A 17,050-nucleotide genomic window follows, 5' to 3' on the forward strand; every position below is an offset into this window, starting at 1 on the left:
TCAAACTGAGGCACTGCTCTTCCTCGCTTGTCCTAGGAAGTCGTATGCGATCTCTGAAATATCGAAAGCTTTGTGAACACTTTCTGAGGAGAGCAGAGAGTAGAGTGCACTGTCTTTTTCTTGGTTCCGCTTCAGGAAGTCAGCAATCACTTTCCAGCGCGAGGCTTCAGACTCTTCGTCTGCCCACTTGTGCTCCGGGAGGAAAGTGGACTGGAGAAGAGGGAAGACACAGTCATGGTACACCAGGAAAAACACAGACTTCAGAAATTCTTGGTCTCTCTAAAAATAAGAAAATGAAATTGTTCAGAAAGGCCCCAGCGCAAGCCTGTGCGGTTTGAAAGCATTTCTAGTGAGTCATATGTACAAAACTAAAATGAGAAGATACAGTAATTCTGCTGACTGTTATTCCGTTCTAAGGCTAGGTCTACACTACAGCGGGGGTCCGACCTAAGATACGCAACTTCAGCTACGTGAATACCGTAGCTGAAGTTGCGTATTTTAGGTCGGCTTACCTAGCGGTGAGGACGCGGGAAAGTCGACCGCTGCCGCGCTGCCGCCGACTCCGCTGCCGCCTCCTGCCGAGGTGGATTTCCGGAGTCGACGGCAGAGCGATCAGGGATCGATTTTACCGCGTCTTCACTAGACGCGGTAAGCCGATCCCCGATAAACCGATTGCTACCCGCCGGATCGGCGGGTAGTGAAGACAAAGCCTCAGGAACATCTTTAGATACTCTGTGTTGACAAACCCATGATGCTTCAAAAATGTACTGTCTCATGTAAATGTCAGCAGTGTTGTTATCATGTACACTGATGTTTAGTGTGCCTAATTTGGTGTATTTTAAAATGTTTAACCTTAACTTTTCTTGCACTATACTTTAATGTACTAAAATACAGTGGTGCCAACAAGTATCAATTCTATTTCATGACACTCCTGATAAAACTGCCTTGATACAAATGGGCTCCTTTGTGAAAGGAGCTTAACTGAAAAAAAGAAATAACATGAAACTGTTAAGTGTAAAGGGGAAAACTGTGTGTGTCCTTTAAGATCTACCATATAGTCAGTGCCCCTTTTCTTTCCCCCCAAAAAATGTTTTTCCTGTTGTGTTTTTACATTAGAAATGCCAGGGATTTCCAGTCCTGTCTTCACTGGTTTTGCTGGAGGGAAGCTTATTTATTATGGGAAAAACTGATGTAATCTTTGTACAGTATGTCAAGGACCTGATCCAAATCTCCCATTGACGTCAATGGCTTTTGGTTCAGGCCCCAACAAAACTACAAAGGGTACCTTTTTATTCTTAGCAGTTCAACTTTAAAAGCATGTGGCCTACAGCCAATAAAACATGCATGCTCAGTGTTATTTGTTTATCAAATAAAATAGTCCGTCATACTACACTGACCAAAAACCACTAGGGGTATTTACATTTATGGACTATGAGTGCTGCAAAGCAACCCATGATGATCCTATATTAACACTGAGGCAAGCTGGCTATAATTACAAGCTAACATCATATCCCTTCTTTGTTGGTTTGATACTATTCTACAAGTATGGATGAAAAAAGATGGGAAGAACTGCATTTATAGTACTTACTTCTAAACTGATTTCTGACATTAACAAAAATGGGTTGAAAAGAATTAAGTAAGTACTATAAAAATTGTAATGACAGAAATGCTTCCGGCGAGTTACAGCACTGATAGCAATACCTTTGGCTTGGATTAGATTTAATATCTCACAGAGAAAATCTGTTATTACCTTTTCTGATCGCTTTAATGTGCTTTCCTTTTCTGCCCAAGCGCTCTAAAATAAAACGCAGAACTTGACATCAGACTGAATTGGGAAAGCTGTGAAGATGCATATAAGGACATTTTTTGAGCTGCAAAAGACATTTCTTTGACTTGATTCAATCCAGTGATACCTGGAGTATTGTCCTCAGACATCAAAGAGCAGATGAGGCCACAAAGCAGGATGCTGAGCTTTCTGGCACAAATCTGGGATCTGTCGTCCCTCCACCTATCTTTCTAGTCACTGCCATACATTCTCCAGAACAACCATGTTTAGCAGGACAGGACTTGGACTGGAAGGATGGGAGGGAAATGACAGTAGAGAGAGAGAGACCAGGGGAGGAGAAAAGTTTTTCCTGGAACTTTTAAATACCTCTGGGAGACCAGAGAGTGACTCCCCACTCAATACTCTAGTATTCTTCTCACCATCTGGGAAATGTCATGAACCCAAAGAGGACAAAAAAGATTCAAGAAATAAATAAAAATGGTTTTCCTGCCCCTTTTCTCAAGAGGGTGCATAATTATGGTCATTTCCAGGAGCAGTGGTAATCTGCAGGGAGTTTTGATGAAGTCAGCTCAGTCTATCTCCAAAATCAATGAGATTTCACTGGGGGAATTTTTGCCAAAATCTACGGAGTTTCAATAGGGAATTTTATAAGAGTTTATTTTTTATTTCACATCTGTACTTGGCCTTCCTTATGTTTAAGGAATCAAAATGTGTATTAACATTAGTTAAATGAATGACTGCTGGACCAAATTGTATAGAAACCCCCCGAAGTTGTCCCTAACTAGTTAGAACCCCATTAAAAATGATCTAAGGTAAATCATTTTTTAGAAAACAATTCTAACACAGTTTGGGCCTTCTTCAGACTGGGTGTCCAAACAGTGTTATAACATTTAACTTTGGTTCCTTAATTTGGACTGAGGTGAGTGTAGACAAGGAGAAAAACTGAAGACTAAAAATATTTTTTTTAAATTTAAAACATTTAAATTGTGACAATTTAAATAAATTCAATTATTTGCAAATTTTTAATTTGCAACCTTATTTTTGAGGAACATCAACTATGTGGCTGAACAGGAAATGTTTCTGCTAAGATGATTAGAAGTCAACTTGCTTAATACCACTTCGAGATGATCAGGGCAATTCACATCTCAGAGGTACTACTACAGTGTGTCTGCAGACTCAGGAAGACAGCAGTGCATTGGTTTACATCTGCAAGGTTATATTTACAACTACACAGGTTTAATATTTTTTATTGAAACCCTACATTTGCAGATAACATTGGAATGCCAAATACTTTCTGATACCACAAAAATCTGCATTTTACTTGGTGAGCTTGTCCATTTCTCTGACAGAAGAACACTTGTTTAATACTGGTTGAATTTAATCAGTTAACAAATTGTGAAAAGCAGTAAGTATGAAAAAAAAAGATGTTAGTAAAATTAAATGTCTGCTTTTAAACTGTACTATTTCAATTCATTTGTTCAGTTCTTTCCTTGTAAATAGTTCACCCCTGTCCCCCTCCCAAAAGAATCTGTCTCCAGACACTATGGGGAAATTTTAAAGTAGTATTTATATATCTTTATGCTTTGCTTCTATCACATTTACTCATTTACATCATAATTAAGGAAGGCAATCAAGTACAAGAGGAATGCAGGCTCATCGAATCTGCACAAGCTTGAAAGAACCTGTAGTTTCTCTGTCATTTGCTTTTTCCATTTACTACAGACAAGACAACAAAAAAACCCACACCAAATCACGTGTAATACCTTAAAAGCCTAGAAGTGTCATATCAATATACGATGTATTACATACCCTAAGTGCATCCATAAGGTCAGGCTGCTCCATGAGTTTGGGGAAAGTTGCTAAAATAGGATTACTGATTAAATCTGAAATGGAAAACAATTATCTCTATTATGATTAATGAGATTTTAAATAAGATTACAATTACATCAGCACTAAAAATTACTCAAAATTTCAGCGTTAATAAAATATCATTGAACTTTCTCTGAACACAACGTAAACTATTGTACTGTTCTATTGTATCCACATTTTAAAGGTGAAATATTCAAGGTTTAGTAAATATTATTAATTTACCATTATCAAAGTATATCAGGAAAATGAAACAACATTGAATACTTTTTATAAAGTTTAATAGGCATTTAAAACTGCCTAATTCAGGAGTATTCATTATTTTAAAAAAATATACAAATAACTTTTACATAACTCTGAACAACATCCATCTTGCTTTGTTTTGCCTACACAGAAAAAGGTATAATGAGATCCATTGGTTGGAAGCTGAACCTAGAAAAATTTAGACTAGAAAAATAAATAGTTACTTACCTTTCCGTAACTGTTGTTCTTCGACTTGTGTTGCACATGTCCATCCCACTGTAGATGCATGCGTGCCTCATGCACAGTTATGGGAGAACATTTTCCCTCAGTCAGGATGGCTTGAGCGCCCTCTGCCACAGTGCGCCACTGCAGAATAACGTGGAGGTGGGCTCGGAGTCTGGCTGGCCAGTGATTAAGAACATAAGAACATAAGAAAGGCCGTACTGGGTCAGACCAAAGGTCCATCTAGCCCAGTATCTGTCTACCGACAGTGGCCAATGCCAGGTGCCCCAGAGGGAGTGAACCTAACAGGCAATGATCAAGTGATCTCTCTCCTGCCATCCATCTCCATCCTCTGACGAACAGAGGCTAGGGACACCATTCTTACCCATCCTGGCTAATAGCCATTTATGGACTTAGCCACCATGAATTTATCCAGTCCCCTTTTAAACATTGTTATAGTCCTAGCCTTCACAACCTCCTCAGGTCAGATTGCAGAACAATATGTCCAAAACTGGCATCATTCCTGGACTAATGGGAAATGGCATAACAAGCAGCAAAAGCATGAACTGATGATCAGGTTGCTGCCTGACAAATGTCTTGAACAGAAACTTGCGCTAGGAAGGCCGCTGACGCTGCTTGTGCTCTAATCAAATGAGCCAATACTCTTGAGGGTGGCGTGATATTAGCTGACTGGCAGCACAACTGAATGCAAAAGGAAATCCAGCAGGAAATCTTCAGAGTGGAAACCGATTTGCCGTTCACCCTGTCTGCAATTGCAACAAACAACTGAGGACCAAAATGGTTCGGTGCGGTCCCAGTAGAAAGCCAATGCTCTTCTCACATCCAGCGAATGAAGCTTTTGCTCATCTGTGTGCATATGAGGCTTGTGGAAGAACATTGGCAAATAAATTTCCTGGTTCATGTGGAAATTGGAAACCACTTTTGTCAAGAATTTCGGGTGAGGGCATAGGTAAACTCTGTTCTTATGGGCAACCGGGTATGAAGGTCCTGAGCCAAGACTCTGAGTTTGCCCACTCCCATTGTGAGGTTATTGGAAGCAGAAACACCACTTTCTTAGAGAGGTGGAGTAGGGAGTATGCCACAAGAGCTTCAAAGGGAGGCCGCATTAACTTTGTTACCGTGAGGTTGGGATCCCATGGCAGAACAGGTTGTTGAACCAGAGGATATAATCCGTGCAGCCCTTTTAGAAATCTGATTGTTTTTTTCCAGCCCCATAACTATCTATTACCCAGCGGAGGGTGGAATGCTGAAATAGCTGCCAAATGTACTTTAATGGAACTAACTGATAGGCCTTGATGGTTTTGGTGCAATAGATAATCCACAATGTGGTTAATGGAAGTCTGCCTTGGAGAGAGACTTCTCTGCTGAGACCAGACAGTTTCCATTTGGCCGAGTAAGTACACCTAGTTGAAGGCTTTCTGCTCTTCAGAAGCACCTCCTGAATGTTTTTCGAGCAAGTCACTTCTAGTGGTGTTAGCCATGAAGCATCCACGCCATCAAGTGGAGGGCCTGTTGGTTGGGATGGAGAAAGCATTTGTGGTCCTGCGAAATCACGTCTGAATCTAATGAGAGAGGTGAAAGAGGCCTCACCAACAATGCTAACTGGGTCAAGAGCCAATGCTGGCAAGGCCACACCGGTGCTATTAGATTGAGGCAAGCATGATCCTACCTGGCCTTGAATAGAACTCCGGATAGTAATGGTTTTGGAGGACAGGCATACAGCAGGGAGTTTCTCCATGATAGCAGGAAAGCATCCATCAAAGATGCAGGGCTGTGACCCCCTTGTGAGCAGAACTGATGGCATTTTCTGTTGGTCTTTGTTGTAAACAGGTCCACTTGGGGAATTCCCGCAGCTGGAAGATGGACCTGGCCATGTCTGGATGCAGCACCCACTTGTGGTGAGTGGAGAAAGAACTGCCTAGGTGATCTGCCAGTGTGTTCTACTCTCTCAGGTGGTAAATCACTTTGAGGTAATGGAATTAGTTATGCAGATCTCCCAGAGTAGAACTGTATTGTCCATTAACACTAGCACATTGTTTCCCAGAATATTTGGGCGGAAGGCTGAACAGGCTAGACAGATAGCACATAATTCCCAGAGGTTTTTATGAGCCCTCGGCTCCTATGAGGACCATAGCCCTTGGGTTTGTAGGGTTCCAATATGTGCCACCAAGCCAGGAATGAGGCATCTGTGATCAGTGTGAGCACCAGCTGCAGAAGAACAAAGGGGGTTCCCACACTAACATTCTGAGGGCCTGTCCACCAATCCAGGGAGGACAAAACTACCTCTGGAATGTGAATCACTTTGTCTAAACGATGTCAACAGGGGGCATACACTGACGCTAGCCATCCTTGAGGCCTCCTGAGGTAAAGGCTGGCATGCTGTACCACATACATACATGCTGCCATATGCCCCAGAAGTCTGAGGCAAGTGCGCATTGTGGTAATGAGATGCACTTTTCGATGCAATAATAGGTCTTGGAGAGTTTGGAACCTTTATGGGGCGGGCACAAACGTTCTGGCTCGTGTAGCATCCAGTAGTGTTCTGATAAACTCTATCCTTTGCACAGGTTCTAGAATTGATTTGTCCTGAGTAATACCTCCAGTGCATTGAAGGTCAACTGAATGATGGCCATGTTGGACAGAACTTGAGATTCGGACCTGCCCCTTACTAGCCAGTGTCCCAGGTAGGGAAAGACATGGATTCCCAATCTCCTTCGATATGCAGCTACCGGCACCACGCATTTCATGAAAGATATTACCTCACCCATCTTATCTCTCTCACATCCTGGGACCAACACAGCTACAACTACACGGCATAAAGCAGTTCTTGGTGAGCCTTGTAATGCTCTGGCAGGGGAGAATTGCTCACCATCCCTACAGCCTCACCTGTTCATGAGGATGAAGACGCATCAGGATGCTGAGGCAATGGCTGATCTGCTTCTGCTGCAGGAGGAGCTGTCTGAGCAACTTCCAGTTGCTTGCTACTGGGCATTGGGGAACACTGTGTGCAGTGCTGATGATCTCTGTGCACCCTCGAAGAAGCCAACTCAGATGGATGAGGAGAGGTCCTAGCAGGGGGAGAGACACCTCATGGCATCCAGAATATGGTGGTGGTGGGCCCCATAGCTGTGCCGGCCACTGCCCCTTACTGGGACTGTTGAGACATCCATGGACCCCACAGCTCAGATGGAGGTTAAGCTTCCTGTCTGGTATAGGACACAAAAGATCCCACTTCAGAATCTGATGATGATGACTGAGTGCTGTGACAATGGTGGAGCTGAACCCGTGTGGACAGGAGACAGGTAAGTCAAAGCTGGAGATGGCTCTACCAGGGATATTAACAGCGGCTTGCCCCTGGAAAATACCAGCCTCCTAGGCACTGGAAGCAGCACTGGTACCGCATGTTTCTGCGGGGCTGGTGCAGGGATTACAGTTGATACCAGCTGAAACCCTTCTTACATTACTAGGGACACCGATACCGAGAGGGTGTCTAGATTTCTGGCGGCAGCATAGGCTTCCGGTGTCGTCAGTACTGGAACTGGATCCTGGGTTTGATTAATAGAAATTTCAGGGGTTGGCTCTGATGGACCTGACACAGGTTCCAGAGTCAACTAACCCCCCTTTGCAGGAGAGGAGCACTCTGGGGAATGCGTTCCCTCAGAGTCCCTTGCAGGGGCCTTGCTTTTAGCGGGCCTTGGTACCAAAAGTCTTGCTGAGCGAGGTACCATGTCTTTGGCAGCTCCGTGTCTCTCCTTTGGTACCAGAGACACTGAACGTGGAGCTGAAGACATCTCGGGAGTCGTACTAGGCACTGATGCCCCTCTCAGAGAATGCTCTGAACACGACAGCTTCAATGGAGGGCGAAGTGCTTTCTCCATAAGGAGACACTTAAGCCTCACTGCTGTATTTTTTTTTGACCGCAGCTTATACCCTCTACAAACGTAACACTTGTGACAGACGTGGGCCTCCCCCAAAAACTTTAGACAGCTGGGGTGTGGATTACTGACCGGCATCAGTCTGGCACAGAACGAGCAGGACTTGAACCCTGGGGAGCAAGGCATGGCTCTGGTCCTGAAAACCAAATCTGGTCCAAAATGCACCTAGCAGCTAAAAGCCTACCACTACCACTAACTGTATACTAAATAAACTCACTCCTAAGCATTCAACGAGAAACACACTATAAACAAAGAGTGAGAGAGATAAACTTGCGACAGCAAGAGTGGACGCACTCCTACAGTCACTGGCGATAGAAAGAACTGAGGGGTGGCTCTGCCCTCTTATATCGGCACACGGTGGCGCGTGGCAACAGAGGGGTTCAACCCACCCCAACAGGTACTACTGAGGGGAAAAGTTCTCTGAGAACTGTGCACAAGGCACACACACACCTACAGTGGACTGGACATGTGCAATCACTCGAAGAAGAATAAGGCAGAAACTTTTAACAGTAAGGGTAATTGACCACTGGAACAACTTATTAAGGATGTGGAGGATTCTCCATCACTTGGAGTCTCTAATCAAGAGACTGTGTCTTTCCAAAAGGCATGCTATAGCTCAAACTGAAGTTACGAGTTATTGCAGGAATCACAGTGTGAGATTCTCTGGGCAGTTAAGTAGGAGGTCACGTTCAATGATCACAATGGTCCCTTTTGGCCTTAAAAATCCAATAATCTACTAAATGAGTTTATCTTCAGAGTCTAATTTAATATAATAATAATAATAAGAGGTTATATATGCTAAAAATTAAATAAAGGGTCTTATTTTTAGACGTGCTGAGTATCTACAACGCAGATTACCTCTCTGGAAGCCATGATGGGAATTATGACTTTGAGCACCTTTGAAAATTAAACGTATTTGGGTACCTAAATATGAACTAGAATGTTGGCTTAATTTTATTGGTACGAGCACTACAGAAGTCCTTACCCTGGGAGTAGACGGTACATTATTTAGAAAGTCTAGGGGGGAGATAGAGAAGAAAGACCAAGAATTCTTCAGATAGCCTCATTCTAAAGTATGAATAAATATCAACCTACTACACCATGGTTTACACTTGTGATGTATTATATTGTGGCTTTTTAAACAGTCACAATTAGAGAACACAGTAAAATTGTTATACTTTTACTGAAAGGAATATGTCTGAGCCTGTATCTATTAAGACTAATTGATTTTATTCTTTCTGCTGTCAGACATAGGTTTTAAGAGCTCCTCCTCTCCTCTGCCTACCCTCATGATTAGGGAAACGTGAGAAGAATTATTAACCATAACGATAGAACCACTCTCCCGTTCACTTGCAGATATCATGAGAATATACACATCAAAAATGAACAAGTTAGGTTTGGACCCTGGCAGTTAAAGGCACTTGTAAACACTTTCAAGAGTGAAAAAAGCCCTCCTTTAGAGACATTCACTATCATGCTGTACACTGCAAACATGCATACTCAGCTTTGTTAAAGCATTGTAGCAGAATTTGGAGATAACCTGGAAACACAGGGAATGCAACATCGGGATTCTGAGTGATGAGGAATTCCTAACTCCTCAGTGAATGTTTGTTGCAACACTTGTGGCCCTTATTCACCAAATACTTCTTTTTCAAAATAATTTTTTATAGTAGACTTTTACACTTCACTGAAAACAAAACTATGCTTGCAATGTTTGCATTCCACTGTGAGAACTTTAGTCAAATATGACAACTCGTTTGATGTAAGTTAAAATATTACTAGCCTGAAATACAAAGAAATACTTAATAAACTTTAAAAAAAGACTCTTGAGTAGAAACAAGGGATTCTCTAAAAATGGCTGAGGGAGAAGAGGTTTCATTCAGTTTCCACTGGAAACTGCAAATGAAGTTCCTCCAGACTGAATGGTTATAGAATGTCTATACACTCTAGATACGGTGTGCTACTTTCATTCATACTTCTGAAAATTGGAACATGTAGGTAAAACTGCATAAGACGGCAAGAAATATAAGGCAGTTAACATACTGGGCCCCAGATCTTTCTTAAACTGGAGTTAATGACAAATGATTCCATTACAAAAACAACACACTGCCATCCTAATTGGCTGAGATCTATTATATTGTGCAAATCTTTAAACTTTTTAGAAAAGTAAAATCTATACAAACTTGGGTGCATGTATTGTACTATATTCTGCTAGGCCTAACTTCTAGTAATTCTGGAAATATTCTCTTCCTGAAAAAGTGACCAGAAGCCGAGAGTACCAACACTACCTTTTCCCATCTGACTCTTTTTCACCAGAACAACAATTCTTACCAGCACTTTGCATGCTTATTCTGTCCTTCAGCAGCACATCACTGAGAATTTGTCGATAAAATATCAAGAGATGAATGTAGCACATACTGCCAATTAATGTTTCTGGTAGCAGACTGTTAGAAAGAGAAATAAAAAGTTATAGATTTGTTTCCAAAACAACTCATGCAATGCATTCTCATAAGGTGGAAAACATATTACAGCCGTATCAATGTATGTGAATAAACATATATTATATGAAGTTACAGGTTCACAAAGCCATCACTATGATCATGTGCTTTATGCATAGACTGTGAGAAGCAGTTCGGTGCCACCAATAAATGACTCCGATTGTTTAAAGCAGGAAAAAATTTAAAGCTAGTCAAAAGTATTGTGAGTTTGATTGTGTAAATGGAAGAACAGTCATTAAAATGCACATCTAATTTCAGATTTTCCCCAGGCAGCAATATATTTAAACTCTACACAGGAGACACTTTGGAGAGACTAAATTGTTCTTTAAAGGGTCTGATTCTTCTTCTGATGAAGTCCATGGCAAAACACCCATTGATTACAAAGGGGAAGGATCAAGCCTTAATTGCCAAATCAGTTTATATAGCAACTGCTGCAGTATTGCCAGTCTAAATTCAGATCCCACTCTTAAAGAAGCTTACTCTCCAATACAAAGTATAAATTATGTACGAATCTTGAAATAGTAACCATGTACATTCTAAGGGCCAAAGGAGTTCTCCATGTGCCTATGTTTCATTCACACACATGCCACATGCTGACCTTTCCCAAAGCACCAAAAAATATTCTCTTGATTTCCAAAGTCTGGGCCAGATCTTCAGTTGGTGTAAATAGCCTTGGCTCCCCTAGCTTCAACCCGATATAAACCCAAAGACTTGTATCAAGTTTGAATCCTTAAGTGCCTCCAGTTTCACACTTTTTGGGGGGGGGCTAAAGAACTCTAGTCCCTCAAACAGAACACCCCAACTCTGTACTTCCAGAGGCAAAGCAGAATGTGAAGCCAATTATTCTCTATATCATAGTGATGCCACCAAGTAAGCCACCGTATCTTCTGTTTTATAGGAGAGTGTATTTGGCCACTTTCTTCCATTAATGCCACTCCCATTTTTTAGATTCCTTCACTGAATCTGTTCTAGGGAAGGAGGATCTTGTCTTGAGAGAAAAATCACAGTGGGCCAATAATATGTGATAAGTCACTATCAACATTTGTAGTGTTGCTAAGGAAATTAATCTTAAGGGAGCTAACTTCCTTGATTTCTCATCTTTTGCGGTGGTCTTGTGAGTTCTTTCTGGTCCTGCTTTCATTAGCAGGTGACTCCACCATGATCATTATATAACCCTGTACCACACATTCAGTTCTTTGAGGGGAACACATGTAGCCTCAATGGTTACTGTTTTCTACAGAGATTACACTTCTGGAGTAAGCACTCTCTCCACTAGGGGACCTATAAAGAGGAAGGATGCTCTTGTACTTAAGGCAGTGGACAAGGACTCGGGAGCTAGCTTCAGTTCCCAGTTCTTTAGTTTTCCTGTGTGACCTCAGGGAAGTCACTCAATCTGCCTGATAACAATACTTCCCCAACTCATGAATTGTATGGTTTGATTAACATTTGTGGAATATGTGTTTATACTATGGTAATTGAGGCTATATAAGTACATACACAGAGAGCTTTCGAAAACAAAAAACACAGACAATACTTGGTGATCAACTTTTTCCAGTTATGCATTACATTAGAATTGATCCACTGACACAAATTATCATGGACAGATCTTCACGTTATTTTTACACACATAGAACACTTACTTCAGGATGCCTTTTGATCGTGTGCTTAATGATCTCAGTTTCACTAGAAGTTGAGGCTGTTTCTTCAGTGTTATCATCTGATGGAAAACACCACTGCTTGCTTAAGACATAAACAGTTGAAATTAGCTTCAAAACATCTGTTTTCATTTTTGATGTTTGAGTATTATAAAATGAGAAGGCACATTTAAATATGCACATGGCAAAGTGAAGCTAAGTTTCCAAGTCCACTTTTCAAGCATGAAAAGGAAACTTCCTTTCTGATTCTGAACCAAGAAAAAAAATCATTTAAAATTAGCACATTCTGAAGTCAACATCTCCTAAGTGCACTTGCATAACCTCATGATCTAGGCAGCAAGTACCAAAGAACTTTTTTCTGATTTGTTTAAAATATATGCGTAGCCTTGAGTGCATGTTATGCTTGAGAGAGGCATAGCACAGTCAGTGTTGATCTATGAAGAGAAGCTTGGCACCAGTGTATGATTTTTCAAAGTAGAGACATATGCTCTTTCAGCCTGTTGATCCGGCCCTTGAAACAATGCTGAGAAGGGGAGGGGCAAATGAGACAGAACAAAGAAAGAGAAGAGCAGGTCATTGGTTTGGAGGGAGTCGGGAGAGGCCAAGGTTGTCCACACCCTGCAACAACAAGCACCTCTGGCAAATTGGGTTTATCACAGCGAAGGAGGAACACTGGGGGCACCCCTGGGTTAAAATATCGACAGTGCATCATTTGAACCCACTTACGGTGAAATTTCATTTACTGCAATGGAGGATATGCACACACACACACTACATATTCCATAACAAGTAACTTATTTAAGGCTGCTAAGTGCAATTCAAGAAACAATACACTATTGTACGCATCCATTTAAACAAACAAACAAACAAACAAATCTCAGCCATTAAAAATCATGGAACTCTTAAGACAAGGTAAGAGTAACATCGACCTAAACAATTATGACACCAGCCAATGTTAACATCAAATTCACTCAGACACATAAACAGAAGAATTCTCCTTGCCAGCACTCAAACAACCTCTCTCCACCCCTTCATTTGTGGTACTATTTAAAGGATAATTTAATGGAAGCTGGGTTGTGCCCTCCACTGCTAAGGTCCATTTAAGAGAATCAGGGCATGGACAGCTTATTTGGAAGGATATGTTATAAAAGAAAAAGTTTGCCATCTCTTTGAGGTAACCACATTTTGGTGTGAGTTGAAGCCAAGTCTGAATAATGTGGGTTATCACAAAAAAGTGGCAATAAAAATCTATCATCGTCTTGCCACATATTTGTTTTATTACCCGTCTCTTCCTGCTCGTCTCCATTTGAAGGACATAATTGTAGATACTATAGATAATGCTGAGAATACATTGGCATGAATGACGATCAGTAACAAGTTTAGAATAAAGTCAATTTCCTCATTGTTTGTAAAAGGAAGCTGTTTATGAGCTCATGCCTGCTCGTTTCCCTCTCCCTGCAATTTGCCAAAGGGACTCTGAATGTCAAGCATAGTTACACGCTCCACTCAGAACCTCAGAGGATTTATAAGCTTGCAAGGTTGCAAAATACAGTAACCAATTGTTGTGTCATTTCATTTATGTAATGTACATGTGAAACTGTACCTCTTCTTGATATTGATGGGTCCACCTCAACACCCCGCTCATAGGGTGTGCCACCATTCAAAAGAAGCTCATATGTCCTGTTAATAAACAGTAATGTACTTTAATAAACATAATCGGGGGAAATGAAAACGATAGCATCACTTTTCTCTGAAAATAAAAACTGGATCTCTTTTCTTTAAAAATAAGAGTGATCTTTGCTTTATTATTAATATTTTAATAGGAGCTGATTTTGCTTAATCACTCACAACAGTTGAAACTCAAGAAGCAAGCCTGAAGATTCTCTTTTACAGTAACAAATCAGCCACATTTCAAAACAAGTACTAGCAATAATTCTCTTAAATGCAAGTCCAATAGTGTTGTTTAAAATGAAATATAACAAAAAATTCGTCATGTTTTCGTTCCCAAAAACCTGTATTTCTGCAGTCTGAACAAAGGTCTCTTCTCACTCACATTTTCACAAATTGCAGTCTTCATCTTGTGTCAATTGTATTTGTTCATTCAAACAGCAACCAAAGGTATGTATAAAAATACATTTTAATAATGTGAAACTGATTGTGTTGACACTGCTCAATCATTCAAAGATGACATTTCTAATGGACAATTCTAGACTCAACTTTCTGACATTTCTCATGTTTCAATAAATTTGGTAACTTAACAGGCACAAGATTTCTGCTCACTTACTACTTGATACTTCTACTACTACTTGAGAAATTTTAAAATTTGTATAACTTAAGTTAGGCTCCTAAATCCACACTGACTTTGGTGCCTAAAGTCAATCTCCTGAATCCATATTTAATTTAGGCATCTAAATGTTAATTCATGAGTCAAACTTTAGCCATCAAAGCTTGAAGGTTTTCATCCTGAAGATAAACATTTCGTTTCAAAATTCTAGACACTGTATTAACATCACTGTATTAGCAGCAGGGCAGGACATGAGTCTTATGGAAGGATCACCAATACACTAAGAGAAAAGAAATGAGAAGAAAACTCTTTTCTCTTGCGCTGTATGCTTTTTATTGTTAAAAGGAGTATTGACAGAGCAGACAGTAGATTTCTTTTTTATTCTTCAAAGCTCACATCATCTTCTACTCTATTTTACTCCATTTGTCAAAGCAGATATAACATTTATGGGAGACAGAGCAAACAATGCAATTAGCCACTAAAACATTAATTATGCACAGTAGGAAAGTGCACATCTATGAGCAAGATTTTTTTTAAATGGTTTGGACCAATTTAGATTTGAGTCAGGCTAGGTTGAGCCATATTTCAAATAGCTCAGTGTATGTTACTATACTTTACACATTCATTTAGCAAGTGTGATACCTCAGTAGCTGCTGACGGAGTGAATACGTAACAAATGACCCCAAGTTTCAGTTCTAATCCCATTCCATTCAATTATTCCACTATTATGTCCTTTGGCCTAATTTGACTCAAACTAGAACATGTGGTGAGAAAGGCATGCCTTACGGGGCACTTTCTTGGGATGAGCCCACGGAGTATAAAACCAAAAGAATGTCAGTCTCTGAAAGTGTTAAATTGATTAGTCAGTTTTGTCTTGCCTGGCCTTCTTTACTGAAGTACTGAAAGAAACAAACTGTATGTTTATAGCAGTGAATGTTGGGCAACACTGTTCATACTGGAGTAAAATCCCAACTCAAAATGACTTCACATCTCACCTGAGGAGGTTGTGAAGGCTAGGACTATAACAGCGTTTAAAAGAGAACTGGATAAATTCATGGTGGTTAAGTCCATTAATGGCTATTAGCCAGGACGAGTAAGGAATGGTGTCCCTAGCCTCTGTTTGTCAGAGGATGGAGATGGATGGCAGGAGAGAGATCACTTGATCATTGCCTGTTAGGTCCACTCCCTCTGGGGCACCTGGCATTGGCCACTGTCGGTAGACAGGATACTGGGCTAGATGGACCTTTGGTCTGACCCGGTACGGCCGTTCTTATGTTCTATCATTTTAGGGTTGATGCCATTTTGGAAGGAGAAGAAAGGAATGTGCACCTATATGAGAGAAGGACAGAAAGTGCAGAAGTTGATAATGCAACCCAGAGGTGTGTCTGTTTGAATAATTTTGCTCTTAGAAACTGCACACTTATTGCTATCATTTCAAATCGATATAATTTATTCTCTTTGTAAGGAGGGCTAGCCATGGCATTGGAGTGTGGTGAGGTTATAATTCCAGTACTTAAACTAGAACATCACAAACATATACTAAAACCAAGGTAAAAAATAAAGCACATTAGAGAGTGGTTCGCTATTCAGATGGTCAAATTACTCAGACAATTAGGACTAATTTGATTTTCCCCTCAAAAGCTTGAAGCAATTGCATGGAATTATGGGGGTGGATAGTCCAAGTTAAGCCTATTTGTGTCTTGTTCAATTCAGCCATTTAAAGAGCTTTGGTAAATTTTCTCATGTGGTTGTTTTTATCTGTTTAGGTTTTTCTGCTGATCCATCATCAACTGATGGGAACATCCCACAACTTTTTAAAACAAAACAATCTCCCTCATTCTGTCCCCTTAGATGGGTGGAGTCAATTGCTTGTTTTTATTTGTGTTTAGTTCTGCTAGCAGTGAGAGCAGTGTCAGTCCTTTCTTGTAGTAGTGAATTCCACAGTGTTTTTAAACAAACAAATATTACAGTGCAGCATTTTGAAGCACTAAGGACCTATAAGTTACAGGACGAGGGACTCCTTCCTGAGAAGCAGTGATTCTGAAAATGATTTGGGAGTCATGGTGGAGAATCAGCTGAACATGAGCTCCTGGTGTGATGCTGGGGCCAAAAGGGATAATGCCATCCTGGGATACATAAACAGGGGAATCTTGAGTAGGAGCAGAGAGGTTGTTTTACCTCTGTGTTTGGCACTGGTGTGACCACTGCTGGAATCCTGGGTCCAGTTCTGGTGCCCACAGTTCAAGAATGATGTTGATAAACTGGAGAGGGCTCAGAAAAGTGCCACAAGAACAACTAAAGTATTGGAAAAAATGCCTTATAGAGTCCTAGCGCTTAAGGCCAGAAGGGACTTCCTTTATATCACAGACCTCTAATCGGACCTCCAGTATATCACAGGCCACTAACCACCACCCAGCACCCGCACACTAAATCCAACAACTGAAATTACTTGGTCCTGCTAGTGAAGGCAGGGGGCTGGACTCAATGACCTTTCAAGGTCCCTTCCAGTTCTAGGAGATAGGATATCTCCATTAATTTAT

At 40.9% G+C, this 17,050-nt stretch overlaps 1 protein-coding gene across 2 annotated transcripts in view; it reads right to left on the reverse strand.

The window, feature by feature from the left end:
* Positions 1 to 17,050, reverse strand: part of NPHP1 (nephrocystin 1) — a 36,636-nt gene continuing 19,586 nt past the window's right edge. For both annotated transcript variants that reach the window (XM_065401581.1, XM_065401582.1), the window contains 6 exons: positions 13,830 to 13,906; positions 12,212 to 12,311; positions 10,405 to 10,517; positions 3,596 to 3,669; positions 1,751 to 1,795; positions 1 to 279 (listed from right to left, as the gene is read on the reverse strand). In XM_065401581.1, the coding sequence (XP_065257653.1) occupies positions 1 to 279; positions 1,751 to 1,795; positions 3,596 to 3,669; positions 10,405 to 10,517; positions 12,212 to 12,311; positions 13,830 to 13,906 (688 nt within the window). The remainder of the gene's footprint in view (positions 280 to 1,750; positions 1,796 to 3,595; positions 3,670 to 10,404; positions 10,518 to 12,211; positions 12,312 to 13,829; positions 13,907 to 17,050) is intronic.

This window comes from Emys orbicularis, chromosome 3 (assembly GCF_028017835.1).
Source record: "Emys orbicularis isolate rEmyOrb1 chromosome 3, rEmyOrb1.hap1, whole genome shotgun sequence".
Lineage (NCBI taxonomy): Eukaryota > Metazoa > Chordata > Testudines > Emydidae > Emys > Emys orbicularis.